This window comes from Varanus komodoensis, unplaced genomic scaffold (assembly GCF_004798865.1).
Source record: "Varanus komodoensis strain SLA01 unplaced genomic scaffold, ASM479886v1 scaffold28, whole genome shotgun sequence".
NCBI lineage: Eukaryota > Metazoa > Chordata > Lepidosauria > Squamata > Varanidae > Varanus > Varanus komodoensis.
In genome coordinates, this window is record NW_025335727.1 from 98,395 (window position 1) to 122,501 (window position 24,107).

General features: G+C 47.3%; 2 protein-coding genes across 3 annotated transcripts in view; one reads left to right on the forward strand and one right to left on the reverse strand.

The window, feature by feature from the left end:
- The window catches only part of LOC123025666 (PHD finger protein 23-like), a 7,642-nt gene extending 1,689 nt beyond the window's left edge, over window positions 1-5,953 (forward strand). Inside the window, exons 3-6 of one of the 2 annotated variants that reach the window (XM_044434627.1) lie at window positions 2,050-2,142; window positions 2,483-3,044; window positions 3,424-3,468; window positions 3,647-5,953. In XM_044434627.1, coding sequence (XP_044290562.1) covers window positions 2,050-2,142; window positions 2,483-3,044; window positions 3,424-3,468; window positions 3,647-3,870 — 924 coding nt within the window. In that variant the 3' untranslated portion in view covers window positions 3,871-5,953. Of the gene's footprint in view, window positions 1-2,049; window positions 2,143-2,482; window positions 3,045-3,423; window positions 3,469-3,643 lie in introns of both variants that reach the window. The other variant, XM_044434626.1, reaches the window with a different exon arrangement.
- A 1,193-nt stretch (window positions 5,954-7,146) lies between these two features.
- Window positions 7,147-18,836, reverse strand: LOC123025682. Its single transcript, XM_044434650.1, has 3 exons — window positions 18,760-18,836; window positions 11,529-11,642; window positions 7,147-9,479 (listed from the first exon to the last, which is right to left on the reverse strand). Exon 3 carries the CDS (start codon window positions 9,451-9,453, stop codon window positions 8,311-8,313), a length of 1,143 nt encoding a protein of 380 aa, XP_044290585.1. The 5' UTR covers window positions 9,454-9,479; window positions 11,529-11,642; window positions 18,760-18,836; the 3' UTR covers window positions 7,147-8,310.
- Between the last annotated feature and the right edge of the window lie 5,271 nt (window positions 18,837-24,107).

Here is a 24,107-nt window from a genome sequence, read left to right on the forward strand (position 1 = left end):
GGGGGGGTCCTCCCCCGTCTTCTCCCGGGACGGCAGCGGCAGCGCAGGCGCCATCTTGGGAGCGATCGGTAGGGGTGGGAGTGATCTTGCTGGTCCCCGGGGGCGCCGGGGGGGCTTCTTGCAGAGCGGTGCAGAAGCTGGAAGCGTCAGGCATGGAGGAGGCTGTCCTTGCGGGCGGGAAGGGGAAAATAAGGAGGAGCCGGGCCTCCCCCGCCCCGGGTCGGAGAGCCCGTTAGTGCATGTCTTTTCTACGCGCGTTGCTCTTTGCCCCCACCCCACCCCCCGCGGCTTTTTGCCTGGAGCTTTTCAGGGTGCAAGATTCAGACCAGAGTTCGTCCTCCCGGATTCCCGCCCCCCATAACTCACGCCCTCTCAGTAACCTGCCCCAAGGATGGCACTGAAGGGTGTTGTCCCTCGGCGCTCTGCTCTGTGGGCACGGCCCTCCCCTTGGGGATGGGTTTGGTGGTCGGAAGTAAGCTGGGGCCGCGGCCCCTCTTGCTTCCCCTGCCCCTTCCTGAAAAGGCGAATATGGTCTTGCTCTCGAAGGGAAAACCTGCTTCCCGGATTGGGTTTTAATTTCACTCTCCCGGTTAATTGACTTGGTCTGAGAATGCCCCTCCCCAAATTTAATATCTAGAAGTAGCTTCCCTCCTTTTCTAGACTGGTGGTGCTGGTCTGTAGTCGCTTATGCGGCACAGGGGTGGCCGCGAGGAGTGCTGCCTTCACCTGTTGCCCTGGATGGGAAGCATTCGAGTGGAGGTGCTTGCCTGCCGAGCCTCCAGCCCATTTAGGGCGACAATTTGATTCCCTTCATTGTGTTTGATACTGCCTGAGAAGAACGCATTCCCCTCCTCCGTGGCTGTTTTTGGGAATTCCTGCATTCCATAGTCTTGCAAGGGCCCAGAGAGACAACCGACGAAGCCCTGGTCCACTGGACATTCCTTGAGTAGCTGCCACAGCTGGGAGATGCTGACAGTTCTGTTCCCAACTCCCCTGAGAGAGTTCACACAATGCAGCTGCCCACAGGAAACCCGGAGGCAGCACCTGCGCCCAACAGCACCCCTTGGCCCATGCTCCCCAGCAACTGGCATGAATGGCTGTCCTATTCCTGATACTAGTGTTACCATAGAGCTATCAAGACTGGCAGCCATGAACTGCTAGCCATGTTCTCCATGGCTTTGCCCAGTTCTCTTTGAAAGCCACCCAGATCGGTGTGCCTTGTTGTGGCTGAAAGTTGATTGTGTGTGGCTTCCCTTTGTCTGCAGGGCTAGGCTACCTTTGCTTTGTTTGCTCTGATAGGGTATCTCCAGAGAGATGTCTCGACATTTCCACGCTATTATTATTATTATCTTCCTCAAGCAGCAAGAGAATTCTTTTCCCTGGAGGGCTTGTCTGCCGCTGTTCTGAAATGTAGCCCTGGATCTCGTCGTTCTTCCTTTTGGGTTTTCAAAGACAAAATTGGCCGCTTTCTGTGGTTATGGGGAGCAGGGAGCTGCACCACCCTGCATTCTCTCCCTAACTCAGGAAGCTTGGCAAGTCAAGCCTCGTTTGCATGTCCTCTTCCCCTGTGTTGTGCTAAGGTACTTGATGGCTCTGAGGCAAAGGCGTGTGCCCCATATTTTGGCTGTGGAAGGGCCCAGGTTCCATCTGTGGTATCTGCTACTCTGGGGAAACTTCTGTTTGAAGCCGTGGAGAATTTGTCAAATACTGACTCAGTATAAGGCTGTTTCCTTTGTTCCTACTGCAAACTGGATTTTGAGCAATCACCACAGACCAAAGACATGGTGATGGTTTTGCGTGGAGGGACGTAGAAGGGATGAGTGAGACGTGCATCGCAAACCTGTTCAAGACAGCCGCCCTGGGGGTTATCTGGGCTTCCCTTCATAAGTTGTCCTATTGTATATACTGTGCGCCATTGCTCCGGCGGTGCAAAAAGTTTGCCTATTCCAGATTGCAATGACAAAAATTATGTGTGGCTGTTTCGTTTTGCTAAATGTGCATATCTGACCAAGCGGAGATTCTGATTCTTGAATGTTTGTGTCTTTGCAGCCACCACAGAAAAGACAAAGAACGGTTGAAGACTTCAACCAGTTCTGTACCTTTGTGCTGGCCTATGCAGGCTACATCCCATACCCAAAAGAGGTAAGGTGGCTTACGGTTTGTTAATGGGAGAGCTAAATCCAGTGTGAGTATAATGGTGAGGTTGTTGGGCAGAGGGTTTAGCAGCTTCAGGGTCTGGTCTCTACTCAGCAATGTGGTTCACCGGGTGACTTTGGACCAGTGGCAGAGTCTCAGCTAGATCTGCCTCACAGGGTTGTTGTGAGGCTGAAATGGAGAAGAGGAAGATTGTGTAAAGGAATATAAATATAATAATACAATAACATAGATCACTTCATCATGCCTTGCCTGCTGGTAGTTTCTGTTCTCTTCCAAATGGAAGACTGAAGCCATGTAAACCTCTTGTTTTTTCCTCTTGTTCCAGAATGAGCCCTGGCTCCATCGAGGCAACATGAGCCCCCAGAACAGCACGGGCAGCACCCAAGACAGTGACTGCTGGCCCTCATCTCAGTCTTGCGACTCCCAGGTGCTGTCTGATGATGGAGGGAGAAAGAACACAACTTGCAAGGGAGCTGGAGAACTGCTGCTCAACTGCTCCGATATTTCCAGCAGTTTCTGCACAAGCCGCCCCCAGCAAACCAAGAAGAGGAAGCCAGTGGCAAAGAAGCTCGTCTTAGACCACGAGGTGGACAAGAGGGTGATGCCAGTGAGCATGAAGGACTCTAAGCAGGACGGGGCTGAGCCAGGAGAGGAGACAAGCAGAAAAGCGGAGGAGCTTGAATCCTCTCTCCCGGGGGAAGAGCTCCAGCCCAAGTCTCTTCTGGAGCAGTGCATGAAGGAGAAGGACTGGATCCACGGGACGCAGGCAGTGGAGAAGCCTGAGGAGCTGGACGCAAGCAAGGAGGAGAAGATCAGCCCTCCCTGTTGGAACACCACGGAGCAGAGCAGAGAGGGAGAACTTAAAAGAGATGACTCCCGGCTCAGTAGTAAGTGTGCAGAAACCGCTTTGGGACACTTCCTTTGCATGTGCCAACCTGCCTGCTATAGATCCAAATCACTGTTCCACCTAGTACTGCTGAGTCAGGTGGAGCTGATCTCCAGGGTCTCCAGCAGTTCTTCCCATCACTGGGTATCTGGGTTCCTTACTTCTGGAAGTGCCAGTAATCTGCCTTGAATCGTTGTGGGGATTGGAGTGCTGCATGCGCCTCTTTCTAGAGTCTGAGCTTTGAGTGTGTGTACCTGGGCAGGTGGGGGATGGGAAGTTTAGTGTAATACCCAAGGAAGTGTGTTGTAAGCCTTGCTCGGCACGGAATGAGAAGAGAGGCCAGAGGCTGCTATTCATCTACGCTTTTTTCCCTCCCACAGCTTTGTGCGAGGAGTTTTCTGCAGCCTCGGACACCAAAACAGATGGTGAGTAGAGCATGGGGTATTACGGGGGAGCAAATGTGTTTTGGCCAACTGGCTCTCAACTGGGGGGTGGGGGGCAGCCGACTCACTCGGGGGTCTGCGTCGCACGCGGCCTGAGCAACTCGCGTGCAGAACACCGGTTGTGGTTCTGCTCCTAACGCTGTGCCGTGTCCTGCAGAAGACGACGCCTGGGATCTCATCACTTGCTTCTGCCTAAAGCCTTTTGCTGGGAGACCCATGATAGAGTGCAGTGAGTGTGCCACTTGGATCCACCTCTCCTGTGCCAAGATACGCAAATCCAACGTGCCTGACATCTTCATCTGCCAGCGATGCCGTGATGCAAAGCAGGAGATCCGCCGTTCAAACAGAGCCCGGACCGTCCCCCGCAAGCGCTTCTGCGACTGACTCTGGCTTGGCAAAGGGGTGGGTCCCCTCTAAGCTCGGGCTGTGGGTCCCTGTTGGCAAGACAATCAAAATGCAAGGACTTCCCTGGGAAATATGTGAGGACCCCCCATGTCCCAAGCCTGAAATGTGCATCTCGCTCGAGATTTGGGGCGGGGGGGGAACAACGCATTGTCTTCTCACAAGGGCCTGTAAACTGTGCTGTCGAGATCTCAGGGTTACACTAGAGCAGCAGTTGCAAAGGTGCCTGGCAGACACGAGTGGCTGGTTTCCAGTGCACAGTGCACTAAAGTCAGCCAGAAGCCTCTTTGCCTTGTGCAGGCAGGGACTGGTGCCTTTCCTCAACAACCTACCCGGAGTTGGCCCAAAGTCGGTACTTTTGCGGTACAGAAGCTGCTCACTTTAAATTTGAATGGCTATGCCCCAGGGTGTCTCTGGTTGTTCCCTTGCCCCTAGACCTGAATGGCGCCTTGGGAAATCAGCTGGGAAGCCCCTGGAACCCTAAATCAGTACAGTAAAGCACATACGAAACAGGGCAGTTGTCTTCCTCTGCAGACTGCTTGGGAGGGAACGTCGTGACGGCCGAACAGCAGGTCTGCTTTCCCTGTTATCACGAAAAGCACCATGGAGCAAAACCTCTGTGCTGTGGTCACGGCTCCTAGTTCCTGCCATGAGACTGTGGTATTCCAGTTCTAGGCTAGCTACTAACTGGAGTGTGGTGGCAATATTTGCTTACTGTAAATACTTTGTAAACAGATTCCTAGAAAGTGTCTAGCTGTGCTTACTCCACAATCACCCACTCATGACTTGCTGTTGCACTACTACTTTTTAAAGGAAACGCAGGATTGTGGGAAGAGGCTGGGTGTAACCCTATACATGGTAAGGGGTGTGGGGAGGAAGTCCTACAATGTTCACCTTTCTCCAGGCAACCATACTTCAGGAATCCTGGATGTTGTAAGAATCTTTTCTGCTTAAACAGGTGTAGGATTGTACCCTAAAGTTGTTGGCAGGAGTGGTGGGGGGGGGGGGGCTGCTCCGGAGACTTTAGTACCAGCGGGGTGGATGGGAAGGCAGCCGCTCTTGGTCCAGGGACCTGATTATACCCTGGATCATCCCAGCCAGTGAAGTCCTGGCGGGGGACTCCTCGTGATGTCAACTGCCCACCTACTTTTTAAAAACCACAGAGAACCTCCTGCAGAGGCACAGAGAAGTGAGTCCGGCCCTGCCAGCCCTCGCTGAGCCAGGCCACTCTTCCTTGCCCCGCTCACACCCCAGCTGGGGCACATGCAGCAAGGGAAAGACTCTGCCAGCGCTTGCATGAGCTGGCTTCTGCCAGTCCTGGCCGAGAGGTGTGGGGAGATCCCCAGCACGTCTCCAAAGAAACGGATAAAGAGATCTCTCTCTGCACCAGACCCTCCCTCTGGTGGGGACTCTCCTTCCTCCCACCCCCTGCCGAGGTTTGGGGAGGGCAGAAGGTGCTCAACCCTCCGCAGGCCAGAGGTTGCCCTCCCCAATTTTAGAGTCTGAAGGAGAGCGAGCTAGTGAGCCGCAGTGAAGAAGTAGATTGGGTCCTGCTTTTATTTTCAAGCTGCTCACACTGCTGGTATTTCACCCAGTTGAAATATGGGGAATGCCGGAAGAACGGGATCTGTCTGCTATGCAAACTATTACTGTTTGTTCTTGGGGAAGTCATGCCAGCAAACTAATGATTGTTTTAGGAGAAGACTGGTCTACCTGCACTCTGTAACGAGTCTGTGGAGCCTCTTCAATTGGACCCATGTGCCTTTATCGCATCCGATACACACACATCATATTGGGCCGTGCTTGTACCTTCAGCCCTATTTTCATAGTGCAAGGGACTTACCGTGGCTTGAGATGGGTCTTGGCCTACTTAAGACAGACTGCTCTGCCATGCTGTATGTGAATTTAGGGGGCGACCCCATGATTCAGTCAGTAGCCCTCTGTCCCCTCAAAGTGTTTACACTTTTATAGTTAGTCACTTTCTATTACAGATGTAGTGTATTCTGGTCCTTGCTCTATGCTGAGTGTCTAGAGTGTTATGTATGGAATAAAAAAATACTTTTAATCGGTTGTGTCTTCATTCTGTTTGCTTCAGTGCAATGAAAGCTGAGCCTGTTTTGAGGGCAGCTCATGTGAAGAGGAGTACAAAGAGGGGGAGCTAGGCACTTTGGAGGGCGAGGGACACTCCCACATTCCTCTGGTTGCCCACAATTCTGAGTCCAGGGAGTTACGGGCAGCTCCACTGGATAATACGAAGACACCCAGAACCTTCACTCAGGGATCATCTTTGTTTTGGAGATGGCCCTGTTCAAGGAGCGACTGGACTGGAAGACCACTCCACTCTTGTCACTTTGTTGACTGTCCAAACCTTCAAAACAATGTGCCCCAGGTGCTGGAGACCCTGGTTGCATCAGGCAGTCCAGATCTTAGTGGTTGCTTCAGCTTAAGAGTTTGACTGCTGCTGCAGCCATGGTCCGGACAGGGTGACTCCCAACACAACAATCAGAAGATCAGAAATTTTGTTACTTGTGTGGAAAGCTCAAGTGCACAAACCACTGCCCGTTGTCTGGCGTGCCGGCACTCTAGAACTGGTCTTTGCAAAACCCATGTTGATGCTTCACTGCTGCCTTGTGTTTAGTACTTGTTCGTTTTACCTTTAATCATTAAAGTAATGCTTTCTACTTATTTACTTGTCAATACACATGCTGACTGGTCTGTGGCTGTGTAATGTTGGCTAACACAGTTCTCTGTTTCAGAGACAAACCTTGGGCACGTATTTTCTTAGATCAACAATGTAAGAAGCACTTGTGACTCTGACAAGCCACCCCCTCTTAAGCTAGACCTGGCATTCAATGATTCCAGATCAGTTTTAATTTAACAGTTAACTTTCTGCAGGATTGCTGCTCCGGCATTTGAATAGGAATTACATGTAGTAAAGCTAATGAAGCAGGCTGAGCTTCCAGAAGGCAGGAAAATGAAGCTGCTTTTTTCCATCTGGCTTTCTGATCTTGTGCCTCATTGTCAGCCACCTCATTTTTTGGCAGAGATACTTGGGCATGCAAATTTGCTCTTTCCAAGACTTAAGCCCTTTGGGGGTGTTGTGTGTTGAAACGGTGGGGGGGGGAGACACACCCTATCTGTTGCTAGCACATTCCCCCAATCACGTTTCTATATGATAGGAAGGAACACCTGAAGGCTTTATTAGTAAAAGCACACAAGTTTGTTATCTTCCAGCTGTATCAACGCCACAGGACAAGGTTATGCTAAGTGAATGCTTTTATTGGACATAGACTTCATTCTACATAGAGAAACTGGGCAAAAACAGCAATCAAGCTCTACAATTTGGCTGGCTTTCTATGTCCTAAGAACTAAGTTTCTGTGCTAAACAAAGATGCAACGATCATAAGCAGATTTTAAACATAATTACGATTTTCTAAATACACATTTTTTTATTCCCCAAGTTGCAGGTGGCTTCAAAAACCAAGATGTTCCTGCAGTTCTCAGTTAACATGGCAGCAAAGAAACCCCCTATGTCTAAATCGACATTGGGATGCAGGAAAGGAGCAACCTATCTTCTTAGCTGGATGGCAGGGGTGTACAAGGTTTTAATTTGTTGGCCAATATCAGCAGGATTCATAGCTAAATGAGTAATCAGTAACTTCTATGCTTCTATGTCCTTGTGCAGAGCTAAACTTTCACACAATTCACAGGAGTCCATTCCTAAGATGAACGGCAGAGTTCAGGTTGGTCCTGATTTACGCTCAAGACCTCTGACTTTTAACTGCATGCCATCCATTTCTTTTCCATCCAGCTCAGTAAACATCACCTGAGTCATTTCTTGAGAAAAACAAAACCTTTTTGCATTGGTTCAGGACGGAAGTATAAGCATCCTGTCAAATATGGCTCTGCCTTATAAGAAAAATCAGAACATCCCAAGGTCCCAGCTTTAAGCTGAGTTACAATCAGAACTGACATGGAACTGTTAAGCCCTCTGTGGAATTGCCAGTTGTGTGGAGTGAGTGGCATTACGGTGCATTCTCCCGCTCCCCCCATCATGTTATCCCCATTGCCTGGCCCCTGGAAGCATGGACAAGCCGCTGGGACAACCAACTTGCTGCAGAAGAAATGGCAACACAGCAACACTGAATCTTGCCTAGCCTGGCAGCCATGGGAAAAAACAGCATTACTTTTTATGCAACATGGACAAAGGATAAACAGCCGCGGAGGCCTTCTTCCTGCAACACGGACAGGCAAGTGGCAGGGGAGCGAGATGGCAGGCAATCCTGGGCTCCTCTTTATTTCCAAGGTTGGCTTGAGGTGCAGAGGGGCAATGAGTTGACTTGTACTACTGGGTGAGAAAGCAGAAAGGGGTAAGCAATACATTGCAGGCTAAAGGCACAACTAGAAGAGGGATGTTGCGAATCATTCCTCTTTTGCCCAGACTGCAGCCCGTTCCTTCTCCTCCAGAACAGGGACTACGGCATCAGTGTAGAACTTCTCCAGCTTGGGCACCGTCTCCTGCCAGAAAACAGGGTCAAAATCAACGGGGGCGATTGCTGTCTCCTTGTTGGTGTGAACCACAAAATCCGCCTTGTCAAGGCCAGTGACTCCCATCTGGCACTGCACCTGTGTGTAATAGGGGTGGCTTTTTTTCAAGGAGTAGGAATCTCCTGCTTTCTCCAGGCAGAAGGTTTTATCCTTGCAAGCTTCTGTCACGGTCTTGTTTCTGTGCTTGTAGGGACACTTGACCTCCAGAACGCCAAGTTCTTCGCCAGTATCAGCCTCTCGGACAATGCCATCAGGGCTGGCAGCAAGCCAAGAGTTCCCTTTGTCAATGAAGAGCCCACAGTCCTCAACCTTCACTGGCGTCTTGGACTGGCTGGACTTGAGCGCTTCGTACTCCTGAACCGCCTTCTTCTCATTTCGGATGCCCCAGGACATGGCTGGGGTTTGCACTGCGGAGCCGGGTCCCACCACAGCCTTGAGGTATGACTTCGGCACCTCGGAACTCCGCCCATTCACAAACTTGCTGTTGGCGATCTTGGGGGCCACAGAGGCCGTGATACGGTTTTCCCTCCACTTGTGCCATTCAGGGTTTACTCGCTGGCCCCGTGTCTCTCTCTCTATTTCAGCCACTTTCGTGGCTGGGAGCGGGGAGGGAAGACTCGCTTTGCCCTGGGGCCTAGCAGCTTTGCTCTGGGTTTTGGATCCAGCAGCGCTTGCGGGGGGCTCAGCATGTGACAGGGCTGCCCCAGCTGTTGCTGCGGTCTTGGATCTCGCTCCACGGCTGCTCTTAGCATCTGCTTGCTCAGCACCATATGCCACCGTGGACCTCGTTTGGCAAGTCTGTCCTGTCCCTCTGGGACTTGCGGCACAGGCTGGCTTTACCCCTTGCCCTTGCCTGCCACCTTCACTCCTGGAAGCAGGAGCACGCGATGCTCTACCGCTTGTGGGAACAGTCTTGGAAGAGGCAGAAGACTGCGGGGTTGCCGGGGCTGTTTTTGGCACGGCGGCATCAGCCTGAGGTGATGATACATTGCCAGAGGTTTTCCTGGGCCTGCCCATTGTCTTGGATTTGAGAGGTTTGTACTCTGTGGACACAGGAGGGAGGAGGAAGAGACAAATAATTTGAAAGAAACACCTGCAAGTTTTCTGCCCCTCAAAAGGAATCACAGCCTGAAGGGTTTAGAATCGTCTTCTATCCTCCACTTTTTAAAAATGTTGGTGTTTTTATAGCAGCCAATTAGTAGGCCTTGCTTATTCAGTTAGTACATATGCAGGAAATGTGTCCACCAGACCCACCTGCATGTTCACTGGAAGCTCAAAGGAGCCTCCATGGGCAGGTTCAGACATTCTGTTAAACAGATCAGGGGCAGAGAAATCTGTCTTTTTGTTATTTTGCAAGTATTACAAAACAAGGGGGGGAAGAGCAACTAACAACAACAAAGAACACAGAAACGATATCCATTCACAATATGTGTTCGCAACAGTACTATTTTTAGAAAGGAGAAAAAGATGTTCCAACTACATACATTTGTTTAAGCACTCCGTATCTCTAAATAAGTACCCAGGTAAATGAACAACTTTGGGATATTCATTCAAATGCAGAAAGAACAGTAGGATCTGAATAGTAAGGCGATGGGTACTCATCCTGTCAGATTTGACATGTACAGTGTTGTTCACTGTATATTCACTACATCACTGCGGTGCAGTGGTTAAGAACACGGGACTGAGGTGATCTGCATTCTAGTCTCTGCTCAGCCATGGAATCAACAAGCTGATGTTGGGCCAGACTCTCAGCCCAACCTACCTCACAAGGTTGTTCTTGGGATGAGATTGAGAACAGCAGGAGGAGAAAGACATAAGCTGCTTTCTTTGCAATAAAAAAGGTGGGATATAAATCTACTAGATAGATGGATGCTTTTTGCAACAGCTGGGACTCTAAAATGAGAGGCAAGATCAGTGCATGCCATGAAGCAGACGCTCTTGAGGGGGCAGCATTAACCAGGAACCACTAACCATTAAGTCCATCTTGTCACTTTGCAGTAACTGCCTTTCCAGAATTTCAGGCAGCATTTTTCAGCCTTCACTGGAGACACTCGGGATGGAACCACAGACGACCTCCTTCTGAACCCTCCTGGCTTTACAGAAATTGTTTTACATGCTCCAACTGTTTTACATGCTTGTATTGGAATTTTAAACTGCTTTAAACTTGTATACTGTCATTTTAGATTGTGTTTTTATTATATCTGTATTTTTATGGTATCTCTTTTTTGTATTTTTGAGAAATTGTGGTGAACTACGCAGAGAGCTTTGGCTTTTGGGTGGTACAGAAACAGAATCTTAATAATTATTCTCAAAGATAGTAACTAAGTTACTATCTCAGTGTCTACAGCTCAGTACCAAAGTTGCTCCTCCGCACAGCAAAGGTCCCCATGACCAACTTCTGGTATCTACAGGATGCAGCAGCAGGTGATGGGAAACAATTCTGCCCAAGACCCTGAAGGCTGCTGGCAATCAGGACAGATCAGGGGTAGGCAACTCCCTCCAGATGTTTTGGAGTGCAACTCCCATCAGCCCCAATCAGGACGGCCAATGGTCAGACACTCTGAAAGCTGTAGTCCAAAATATCTGCAGGACACTGGGTTCTCAGTCCTTGGAATCGACCAAACAGAAACTGCCTGACCAGGTAAATGGCAGTTTCCAGCTTGTGACATCTCTCCACCTTTCAAATTCAAGCCCAAGGCCCTGACTGTATAAAAGGCAAAGTCAGCTGTCCAGAGCAGGAAAGGTGGAGTCACTGGCTCAAACCTGATGCCCTCCAGGTGCTGGAACTGCAATCCAAAAGACGGCCTGCAATCTGAGGAAGCCTGCCTTAATCCTTCTCTCTGTCTCTCTCTCTTTCTCACACACCCACAATTCAGAAATCCAAGGACAGCAGGCAGGCAACAACCACTCAAAAACATTTGAAACAAAAGAAAGGAAATTGATCATTTCACTGGGCAATCAATGTTCCAGGGGAACTGTAAGCATCCCTGCAGGGATGTATGGAGTTGTTTTGTACTAGAGTTGGGTGGGGTAAGGATTCTATGGAGGGAAATGGCACATCAGCTAATCCCATTCTCCCCAGTTGTGCTTACATTGTTTTAGACAGATTTTTTCCAACAGTGTTTCAGATGCAGCTGCTTCCACTTTAAAATGCTCCAGTTCAGTATGGATGGTTTTTTTTCTTTTCTACTGGTTGCCTGCCTTCCCTGCAATTAAAGGAAAATGTTTTCAGCACAATCAATATAGAAATAATCTGCTGTACCACAGAACTGTTCCATACAACAGACCCCCCACCCCACCCCTTGCCTTTTCTCATTCATTTAAGCAAACACAAACACCACCCTCAACCTTCTAAATCAGAGGCAGGCAACTTGCCCGCAACTCCCACAATTTCTCACCACTGGTTATGCAAATTGCCCATCTTTGGCACAATATATCCAGGTAAAACAAATATGCTGTTTGTGGTTGCTTCCTTTGACTGGACAGGGGGTGTTCAACCTGTTCTAGACGGGGGTCACACTCCCCCCGGAGCAGGTCCATAGCTTGGGAGAGCTGCCTGATCCATCTTTGTCACTTGAGGTTCAGGTGGCATTGATGGCTTGGAGTGCCTTCTACCAGCTGCGCCCCCACCTGTACAGGGACAGTAATCTATGCTCTGGTGATCTCTAAATTAGATTCCTGCAAAGCACTCTGTGTGGGGCTGCCTCTGAATACAGCTCATGCAGAATGCAGCTACCAGATTAATAACTGAGACCTGTAGGTCTAATAAGACAGGTTCTGGCCCTCTTGCATTGGCTACCTGTATGCTTCCAGTCTCACCTGAAGGTGCTGGATTTAACCTGGGACTCCAGTACCCGTCAAAGTGCCTCTCCATTAGACACTATGTTCAACCTCTGGGGACTTACTCCAAATGCCAACTCCAAGGGAGGCTCAGAGGGTGGCAACAAGGGAGAAGGCTTTCTCTGTGGTAGACCCCCCCCGAACCCCCCCTGCAGCCCACCTGGAGCCAAACTTGCCATTTTCTTAAGTGCAGGCCTTGAAAAATCTTGATTACCTGATGGGATTATCCAAGTATTCTTTTCCTATGCAGGGTCTTTTTACTGCATGCTTTTATACCCTATTTTAAATTCATTTTGTTTTTATGGTATTGTATTGTTTTTATCACTGCTGAAAATCGCCCAGAGAGCTTCAGCTATGGAGAGGTATTAAAATGAAGTTGTTATTATTATTATTAACAACAACAACAACAACAATCATCACCCCCAATGTGGGGGGGGGAGTTGTAGATAAAGATTTGCAGCTCGCATGCATTGCAGCTCACAATGGTTTAAATAACTCATTGTGAACTGTGTTGTGTCATGCAGCCACGACTAAAAGCGTGCAGTGCAAACCGTAGCAGAAGCTGCCTTTGGTAAGCACAGGGCAACGAAATACACAATTTAATCAGCTCAGTAACAAACTGTGATGAGTAATGGATTCAGACACCAACTAACCGCAGGATAAAGGAAGGACTGCAAGTATGTGTGTGTGCGCGCACACACACACACACAGTGTAAGCCTGCTCCAACTCAACCACCACCATCCATAGAATGGGACACTGGGTGCAGAGTTTGGCTCATTCAGAAATTTCATTATTATGAACAAAAAGGAGCAACCAATATCTATCCCTTATAGTGACTAAGAACTTAGTATCTGTGTCCTGTCGACATGTTTCTAGCAATTTGCTAGAGAAACCAGCAATTTAAGCTGCAATCAAAGTATCACACAGAGAAACATATGTCAGGTTGGATTGCCAAACATGGGGTGCGGGAGGACTGAGGCTATGGAATTTGCTACCACAAAATGCAGTAAGAGCAGCCAACATGGAAGATGGTTAGACAAATTCATTGAAGATAAAAAGATCAATGACTATATACTATATAAAGGGAAGAACAGAGACATCCCAGCAGCAAAAGCAAGAAATCATTCATTCATTCATTTTCATACCAGCCAATAGCTAAACCTGTGTGGGTGGTTCACAACAATGTAAAATGCAGAAAAAGGTAAACAGTACAGTTAAATAAACTTAAATTTAGTTAAGACTAAAATATAAAGTAAACTATTCCTAAAGGAAATGAAGGAAGTACAAAAGAAGGCCTGCAGCTGAATGTTAAGAACAAAAAGATTATGACTAGAGAAGAATTACACACTTTTCATGTCAAAAATAAAGAAATTGACATTGTGAAAGATTTTGCATACCTTGGCCCAGTTATCACTTCAAAGAGAGAGTACAGCCAAGAAATTAGAAGACTGAGATTGGAAGGGCTGCAATGAAGGGACCAGTAAAGATCAACAAGTGTAAGGATGTTTTACTGCAGACCAAGGGTAAGATCATTCACAGGATGGCATTCCCAATCACAATGTGTGAGTGTGAAAGCTGGACAGTAAAGAAAGGTGACAGGAAGAAATGGATGAATTCAAAACATGGTGCTGCAGGAAAGCTTTGTGAATATCCTGGACCAACGAAAAGGCAAACAAGTATGTCCTAGATCAAATCAAGCCAGAACATTTGCTGGAAGCAAAAATGACAAAACTGAGGCTGTCAAACTTTGGACACATGAGGAGACCTGGAGAAGAGAATCATGCTAGGGAAAGTTGAAGGCAGAAGGAAAAAGGAAGACCAATTAAGAGACTGATTGACTCCATAAAATAAGCTACAGTTTACAGGAGCTGAGCTGGACATCTTGGAGGACACTCATTCATAAGATTGCTATAAATCAAGGACAACCTGATTTACAGCTTACTTTGCTGCTGTTGCCAGTCATGAAGTTGTGTCCGACCCATCACGACCCCATGGACAACACTCCTCCAGGCCTTCCTGTCCTCCACCATCCTCGGAGTCCACTCAAGCTCACACCAACTGCCTCAGTGACTCCATCCAGCCACCTCACTCTCTGCCATCCCCTTCTTCCTTTGCCTTCAATTGTTCCGAGCATTAGGCTCTTCTCCAGGGAGTCCTTCCTTCTCATTAGGTGGCCAAAGTATTTGAGCTTCATCTTCAGGATCTGACCTTCCAAAGAGCAGTCAGGGTTGATCTCCTCTAGGACTGACTGGTTTGATCGCCTTGCGGTCCAAGGGACTCGCAGGAGTCTCCTCCAGCACCACAATCCAAAGGCCTTAATTCTTCGGCGCTCAGCCTTCCTTATGGTCCAGCTTTCACAGCCATACATTGTAACTGGGAAAACCATAGCCTTGACTATATGCACTTTTGTTGGCAGGGTGATGTCTCTGCTTTTTACTATGCTATCTAGATTTGCCATAGCGTTCCTCCCAAGGAGCAAGCGTCTTTTAATTTCTTGGCTGCAGTCCCCATCTGCGGTGATCTTGGAGCCCAGGATATACAGCATATAGCACCAAATAAAAGTGAGAACTAGGAGGCAGAATTTATAACAGGCTAAAACTAAACTTCCTTGTAAAATTCCTGGAAAAATTCCATATCTGCCCTCCCGCCCCTTGAGATCGGCAGCAGAGGCCCTTCTCCGGGAACCCTCCGTGAAAGATATTAGGAGGGTGAGTACCCGGAGGAGGGCCTTCTCTGTGGTGGCGCACCATCTATGGAATGCGCTCCCCAGAGAGGTCCACCTGGCGCCGTCGTTATTTGTTTTTTGGCACCAGGCCAAGACCTTTTTATTTAAACGTTATTTTAATTGTTAAATTTATTTATTGATTTTATATCTTCCCGGGGTGTCTCCAGATTTTTAATGTAATTGTATAGTATTTATTTGTATTGGAAGCCGCCCCGAGGCTTTTGTGAATGGGGCAGCATACAAGTGTTCCAAATAAATAAATAATAAATAAATAAAAATAAGGTCTTCATCTGGTGACAGAAGGTGTTCAAGGTAGGTGTCAGGTGAACCTCCCTGGGAGGTTCATTCCATAATTACTAAACTAGGGTGCCACCAGCCCTCAGGTCAAATTCAGCCTGAGCCAGGAGACTCTCAGATATTACAGGACTCCCTCAGGCTTAAGAAATCGAGGCACAAGCCAGTGCATGCTCTGCTGCAAAGTCCTAGACTGAAACATTAAATAATAGCAATAACCTAAAGGGAAGCTCTGGCCTTAGGGCAAAGGCTTAGCTGGGATAAAGCACACTTTTTTTCTATTACAAAAGTTGGCAAGTTTCATTATCAAAGGAAAAGGCACAATATACAAGGAAACAGAACCATCTTGCCACCTTTGGAAATGGCACTTGAGGGCAAGCCCCAAGGTACTGAACCTGACTTGAGTACAGGTCTTCAAACAGAGCAGGGCCCACACCAAGAGCTACAAGGCAAAAAGAATTTGGAGACTAAATAAAAACAACAGATAGCAAAGGCGAAGAGCAGTTGCCTCCCCAATTTGATATTCTAGGGCCTTTGGTGGAAGGAAGGTGAGCTTCTGTGGCCAAACGCATGCTGGCTGATTAGTTCCTCAGGCTTTGGGACAGACACTGGGAGTTCTCACTGGTCAGTGAGACTAAATGATTTCAGCTGGCCAGGAGTTCTGCTCTGACCTTGAGATGAGAGCAGTACACAATAATGAATGCAGATGCATGACAGCCCCTCTTTGCAAAACCGTGTTTTTCGATTTCTTGACATACAGCTTGCAGGCTCAGGTGCTGGGAAGCACAGGAAGTTAGCTGGCCGCTGTGTGAGCGGAAGCCTAGACCAGTAGGACCCTAGGCTGATCCAGTATGGCTGCTCTTCTGCTCTCAAGAGTTTTCACGGTTAAAAGCAGCATCCAGAGTTGTGCCTAGAAGCAAGCTAGGAACCAGTACAGGTTTTCTTTGCACAATCGTGGGCTGTTAGGATGCAGTCATGGCCGCAATTCCAGAGGCACCCTCAAATCAGAAGCACCCCACAACATACCCCTGATATTTCAGGGGTGCACAATTTGTCCTGACCCAGTAAAGCCAAGTACATAGAGTGGAGAGCCCGGCTTTTCCCATCCTTGCCGAATACATGCTTCCACATAAACAGAGCTTTCAACGAGAGTTCAGAATGCAGTCTGTGAGCAATGAAAGGATGCAGAGGAAGGCAAGCACATAGTTGCTCGGCCTAAACCACGGTGTGGTACACAGTTTACGATGCTGCAGACCCTTTCAGTTCTTAAAGGAAGAGAGGAAATTTGAGGTTTGCAGCTCAATCGGATCCTTGTCTATTCAGCACTCAGTCCCATTGAGTTCAATAGGGATCACTCCCACCCAGTAAGTCCTGATGTAACTGCAGCCTTAAAATATTAGCAATATGGTATACCAGATCCTGGTGAGCTTTAAGGTTACACAAAGCTCCCGGTAGGTTTTTCCCAAGTGAAAATAATAAATTTAAAAATTTCCTGCCTAAGCTTATTGACTAGTAAGAAAAGCCCTCCCTGCCTCCACAGCTTGCTCTCTTCCTCATATGTTCATAAGCACTGTGCAGAAGAAGAAACCTGTGAAGAAACAGCTCTTGCTTGGAAATAACCTTCACTGTCTAGCTGCAGCTGAAAGGGGAACAGCAAATCGAAATCAGAACTGTTTTCAGCTGCCTGGACATGCCAGGACAAATATCTCTGCAAGCTGCTCCAGCAGTTCCCTGAGACTGTGCAAAGCAATGGCCACTTACAGATATTAGGTTGCATGACACAATCAGGGGCAACCTTCTATGCCAGAAGGGCTTGAAGTAAAATAAATATTATATAAATGGAGCACCAACAGAAACGGGTGTTTAGAAGGCAATGCCCTGTTGCAGCAGCAGAGCAAAACTCGACCCAGCACTGTTTCCACATGTGGCCATCCAGATGCCTCTAGGAAGCCCTGGTTCACATAAAGAAGAACCCAGGATATGAGTTAAGCATGGGCTGAATATGGGCTGTTGTTGAAAGTTGGGGCTATTTTTATGTGCAAAAGTTGTGCTATGGTTTAACTATGCGTTGGTGACCATGAAGAGCCCAGAGTTCACAACTTAACATAAACCATAGGTTCTCTTTCTGGGTTGTTTGCTGTTAACAAACCACAGATAAACCACGGTACAGGCTTTGGATGTTAACAACCAGTCACATTCTGGGTTCTCATGACATGCAGTCAAGCCAGTGTGTCTTCAGTTTCCTTCCCCAGCTGACATTCAGGGGCAGAATGCACTTGAGCAAGAAGGTTCATTTACGTATCATATTCAAAAGCTGTTAGCAGACCTCCGTGAATGTTTAACTCAGCTTTCCCAGTCTGGTGTCCTGTCCTCGTATCTTTCAGACTCCAACTCCCACCACCAACTAGCCAAGAGTTGCAATCCAACACATCTGGAGAGCACCAGGGTGAGGAAGGCTGGTTTAACTTTGGGGGAGATATGAACCGCTAAACAAAGGGACATCAGCCCATTTTGTGACCATGAATTTGTTTCAAATAAGGAGCGCTATGTAAATGTTGTTAAAAACTAAACTCGTTAACTGAGCTGAGCAAATAAGTTTTTCTTGATTGCTCAGTAACAGCAGCCAGCCAGTTTTATTATCACTCCCAGTTCTAAAATTATGAACAAGTAATTCCTCCACACTCAGTTCCATGCCACTGTTTTATTTTTCCCAACCTGTTTTTTTCCTAATTCCAGCGTCCCAAGTGTTTCCTCATACATAATATGGCTCAAGATTCTTGGTACTAAGGTTGTTCTTCTCTACATTTTTTCCAGCTCAGCAAAATTCTTTTAACAGGATGGTGGGAATGCGACGAGCAGAACTTAAACCTGCCTCGACGCCTTAAAGATCCTATAATAGCATTACCACAACAGGACAAAAGATAAACCTGCAAAGACGTTTCATCCCCGTCGGGGGGCCCCAAAAATTGCCAAAAACAGAGGAGACGACAGAAAGCCCAATTCTCCTCCAGGTGGTACTTAAGCGTAACCACTTAGCGAGAAGAGGATCAAAGACAGATCTGTAGCCAGGGCCAAAAAGCACAAACAAGGAGGAGAGCAGAAGAAACACAAGCTAGCTCAGATCAAGGCTCCATCGGGTCCAGCATTTTGTTCACATAGTGGGCAACCAGCTGCCCGTGGGGAACCCTCCAACAAGACCTGAGTGCACCAGCATCCTCGCACCCATGTTCCCCAGCAAGTGGTGTACAGAGGCACATTGCCTGCAACACTGGAGCTAACTTGTAGTCACCAGGACTAGCAAACATTGGAAATTCGACACTGTCCAGCCCTCCTTTAAAGCTAGTGCAAACTGGTGAGTCCTGCGAATCTCCTTAGTTTAACTATGAAAGAAGGAAGAGGAAGGACGGGGGAGGCGGGCCGCCCCCTCCTGGAAAGAACAGACGCACGTGCAGGCTCCGCTTACCTCTTTTGTGCACCGAGCACAAAAGCCCGCGCGCGCCAAAGGCGAGAGCCACGTCCTGGGAACCGCCCGGAAGCCGGAATGGGAAGCCCAGGGCAGCGCGCGCTGCGCCCGCACAAGAGGGGGCACCCCCCGCCTCCTGGCTCCTCCTCCTCCTCCTCCACACGGGGGAGCGTCGAGAAGCCGCACATGCGCAGTGGAGGGAAGCAGAGACCCTGCGCGGAACGCGCGCCTGGCGCTCCTCTTGCCCCTCCACCCGCGTCGAACGTTGCTGCGTTTTTGGGCGGGAAACGGGCGGCGGCTGCCAGAGGGGCTCGAGTGGCGCGAAGCGGGCGCGGCCGGGCGGGAGCTGCCGGGCTCCTTGGGGTTGCGCCAGTCCGGTGGTGCCCCCTCTCCAGGCACCAGGAGAAAAAGGAAAGGAAAAACAACGCGGGCTGGGGTCTAAAAGTGCCGGCTTTGCCGTTGTTTGTTTGTTTTCTGTCAGCATCAGCCCTGCTAACCCCCTCATTGGTGGCCAAGCGTATTGTGAGGAGGGGCGCTTTGCCGAGAAAGCGACCCTGAAGGACTATTCAGACATGCTTAGACCGAGAAAGCCCACAATTACAATCCTGGACATGGTTGCACAAGAAGAAGAGTCCTATGCCTCGAATCCTAGGCACGTACGGGCAGAAAAGGGGCTCAACAAAAGGATGCTGCTGCCAGCCCTACGAGGAGTTGTTGGAGCAGCTATCTGAGAGGTGTCCAGTAACTGGTGTCCTGCCCCAGAAGGGGTTTGGACTCGGTGGCTGCCTTGGCCCCTTCCAGCCCTTCTATGATTCTATATCTAACCACGCATAGGATTGTGCCCTATGTGTATTTTGGGGGTGATGTGACCCCTTTATTTTAGAGTTAACCTTTAACAGTTACCACCTCATTGCAGTTTCTATTGTATGGTATCATTGCGACTTGTATGTGGAAAAACCTTCAATTAACCACAGAGGTCTAGCAGGAAAAGGTGGGGGAAACTTGGGGTAGCCTATTTATTTCTTACATTTCTATACGGAACAATAGAAGATATTTGGGAGTGAGGTGGGGGGGAGGTTCTTCCCACACACTGGCTATGAGTCCATGAAGCTGCAACCCAGTGTATAAGCTTTGGATTGTGAACATGTTATCCAAGTAACTGTGCATAAAATTGTACTGTTAAGAGATTTAAACTGTAACTCTGTGCCAATGTACATGGGAAGTAGAGCCCACTAAAGCAGTATGACTACTGAGTAAATGTGTATAAAACTGCCATAAGAGGGATGCCTGTGCTTCTCAGTTCATTGTTGTTGTTAGTCACGAAGTGGTATCCGACCCATCGCGACCCCATGGACAACACTCCTCCAGGCCTTCCTGTCCTCCACCATCTCCCGGAGTCCACCTAAGTTCACACCAACTGCCTCAGTGACTCCATCCAGCCACCTCATCCTCTGCCATCCCCTTCTTCTTTTGCCATCTATTGTTCCCAGCATTAGACTCTACTCCAGGGAGTCCTTCCTTCTCATTAGGTGACCGAAGTATTTGATTTTCATCTTCAGTATCTGGCCTTCTAAAGAGCAGTCAGGGTTGATCTCCTCTAGGACTGACTGGTTTGATCTCCTTGCGGTCCAAGGGACTCGCAGGAGTCTCCTCCAGCACCACAATTCAAAGGCCTCAGTCCTTTTGCACTCAGCCTTCCTTGGAATTGTCCAGCTTTCACAGCCATACATTGCAACTGGGAAAACCATAGCCTTGACTATATGCACTTTTGTTGGCAGGGTGATGTCTCTGCTTTTTAGCATGCTGTCTAGATTTGCCATAGCTTTCCTCCTCAGGAGCAAGCATCTTTTAATTTCTTGGCTGCAGTCCCTGTCTGGGGTGATCTTGGAGCCCAGGAAAATAAAATCTGTCACTACCTCCATTTCTTCCCCATCTATTTGCCAGGAAGTGAGAGGACCAGATGCCATGATCTTAGTTTTCTTAATGTTGAGTTTCAAGCCAACTTTTGTGCTTTCCTCCACCCGCATCAAGAGGCTCTTTAGTTCCTCTTCACTTTCTGCCATGAGAGTGGTATCATCTGCATATCTGAGGTTGTTGATATTTCTCCCAGCAATCTCAATTCCAACTGGTGATTCATCTAGCCCCGCCTTTCTCATGATGTGCTCTGCATATCAGTTAAATAGACAGGGTGACAGTATACAGCCTTGCCGAACTCCTTTCTCAATTTTGAACCAATCAGTGGTTCCGTGTCCAGTTCTCACTGTTGCTTCTTGACCCACATATAGGTTTCTCGAAAGACAAATAAGATGGTCTGGTACTCCCATCTCTTTAAAAACTTGCCACAATTTGTTGTGATCCACACAATCAAAGGCTTTAGTATAGTCAATGAAGCAGAAGTAGATGTTTTTCAGGAACTCCCTAGCTTTCTCCATGATCCAGCATATGTTGGCAATTTGATCTCTAGTTCCTCTCCCTCTCTGAAGTCCTGCCTGTACTTCTGGTAGTTCTCGGTCCACATACTGCTGGAGCCTAGCTTGTAGGATTTTGAGCATCACTTTGCTAGCATGTGAAATGAGTGCAATGGTGCAGTAGTTTGAACATTCTTTGGCATTGCCCTTCTTTGGGATCGGAATGTAAACTGACTTTTTCCAATCCTGTGGCCACTGTTGAGTTTTCCAAATTTGCTGGCATAGTGAGTGTAGCACTTTTACAGCATCGTCTTTTAGGATTTTGAATAGCTCAGCTGGAATACTGTCACCTCCACTAGCTTTGTTGTTGCTCAGACTTCCTACGGCCCATTTGACTTCACATTCCAGGATGTCTGGCTCGAGGTCAGTGACCACCTCATCGTGGTTATCAGGGATGTTAACCTCTTTCTTGTATAGTTCTTCTGTGTTATCTTGCCACCTCTTCTTAATCTCTTCTGCCTCTGTTAGGTCCCTGCCATTTTGGTCCTTTATCATGCCCATCTTTGCATGAAATGTTCCCTTCATATCTCCAATTTTCTTGAAGAGATCTCTGGTCCTCCCTATTCTATTGTTTTCTTCTATTTCTTTGCATTGTTCATTTAAGAAGGCATTCTTATCTCTTCTAGTTATTCTCTGGAATTCTGCATTCAATTGTTTGTATCTTTCTATTTCTCCCTTGCCTTTTGCTTCCCTTCTTTCCTCAGCTATTTGTAAAGCTTCCTCAGACAGCCATTTTGCTTTCTTGCATTTCTTTTTCTTTGGGATGGTTTTAGTTGCTACCTCTTGTACAATGTTGCAAACCTCCGTCCATAGTTCTTCAGGCACTCTGTCTATCAGATCTAATTCCTTAAATCTATTTGTCACCTCTACTGTATATTCATCAGGGATATGATTTAGGTCATACCTGAGTGGCCTAGTGCTTTTCCCTACTTTCTTCATCTTAAGCCTAAATTTTGCAACCAGAAGCTCATGATCTGAGCCACAGTCAGCTCCTGGTCTAGTTTTTACTGACTGTATAGAGCTTCTCCATCTTTGGCTGCAGAGCACATAATCTGATTTCTGTGTTGACCGTCTGGTGATGTCCATATGTAGAGTCATCTCTTGGGTTGTTGGAAAAGAGTGTTTGCTATGACCATCGTATTCTCTTGACAAAATTCTACCAGCCTGTGCCTTGCTTCATTTTGTACTCCAAGGCCAAACTTGCCTGTTATTCCGGTTATCTTTTGGCTTCCTACTTTAGCATTCCAATCCGCCATGATGATAAGGACATCATTTTTTGGAGTTAATTCTAGAAGGTGTTGTAGGCCTTCATAGAACCAGTCAACTTCAGCCTCTTCAGCACCAGTGGTTGGGGCATAGACTTGGACTACTGTGATGTTGAATGGTTTGCCTTGGATTCGAACTGAGATCATTCTGTCATTTTGGAGGTTGTATCCCAGTACTGCTTTTCCTACTCTTTTATTGACTATGAAGGCTACTCCATTTCTTTTAGGGATTCTTGCCTGCGGTAGTATACCTGATGGTCATCTGAATTAAATTCACCCATTCCTGTCCATTTTAGTTCACTGATTCCTAAGATGTCGATGTTCAGTCTTGTCATCTCTTGTTTGACCACATCCAGCTTGCCTTGATTCATGGATCTTACATTCCAGGTTCCTTTGGAGTATAGATCTTTGCAGCATTGGACTCTGCTTTCATCACCAGATACATCAGCAACTGAGTGTCCTTTTGGCTTTCACCCAGTCGCTTCATTTTTTCTGGCGCTACTAGTCCTAGCCCTCTGCTCTTCCCCAGTAGCATATTGGACACCTTCCGACCTGAGGGGCTCATCTTCCGGCGTCATATCTTTTTGCCTTTTGGTACTGTCCATGGGGTTTTCATGGCAAAGATACTGGAGTGGGTTGCCATTTCCTTCTCCGGTGGATCACATTTTGTCAGAGCTCTCTGCTATGACCTGTCCATCTTGGGTGACCCTGCACAGCATAGCTCATAGCTTCATTGAGCTACGCAAGCCCCTTCGCCAGGACAAGGCAGTGATCGATGAAGGAGTCTCAGTTCATAGTGCCTTACTAAAAAAAAAAAAAAAAAATCTTCCTTGAAATACTTTTAATATTAATTTGGCATGGCCAAGCCTTGGAAAAGGTACACAGTCTCTGGAATAGGCAGGCAAATGATTTGGGCCTCCTGGTCTGTTGAAATTTACATTTCCTATACTTACAGCTACTTTACTTGCACAATTATTTTCTTTAAATATAATTTTATGTTTTGATTGATCTTTATACTTAACATTTCTTTACTGCCCAATAATCAAAGTTCTCTGAGCCTTCCTCTCTTGATAGAAGGCTTTATTTGAATTTTATTAATATTTCTATTTTGCTTTTGTCAGCTGCTTTGATGTGTTAGTAGCAGAATATTATGGTAAAAATAGGTATGTAGAAGTACAAGTATCTATTTCATATAGCTAATCATTTGTTATAAATTCTTTGGGTCTTATTTAAGGGAAAAGTAAGACAGCAGCAGACAGACTGAAGATGGTATAATGAGGAAGCACTGTAAACAGTTGGCCAAGCCAGACCAAGAAATATAAGAAGATGCAACATAACTGCTTTCATAAAGTCAACATCCTAAACTAATCTTAGTGCTCTATCTTATCTGACTACAACATTTTGTGCTTGGCCATAATAAACCAATATAGGAATTAAAAACAAGGAATAATTATTTGAAAGAAAATGGGGTACTGAAAAGGTTGCACAATAGAATAGATAAAGAGCACAAGTTTATTGACAAAGTATAATACTAAAAAATGAGTTGTTCATAAAAATTCAAGCACCCGATTATGAGCAAATCTCAGCATGCTAACATTTATTTTCCCATTTTCTT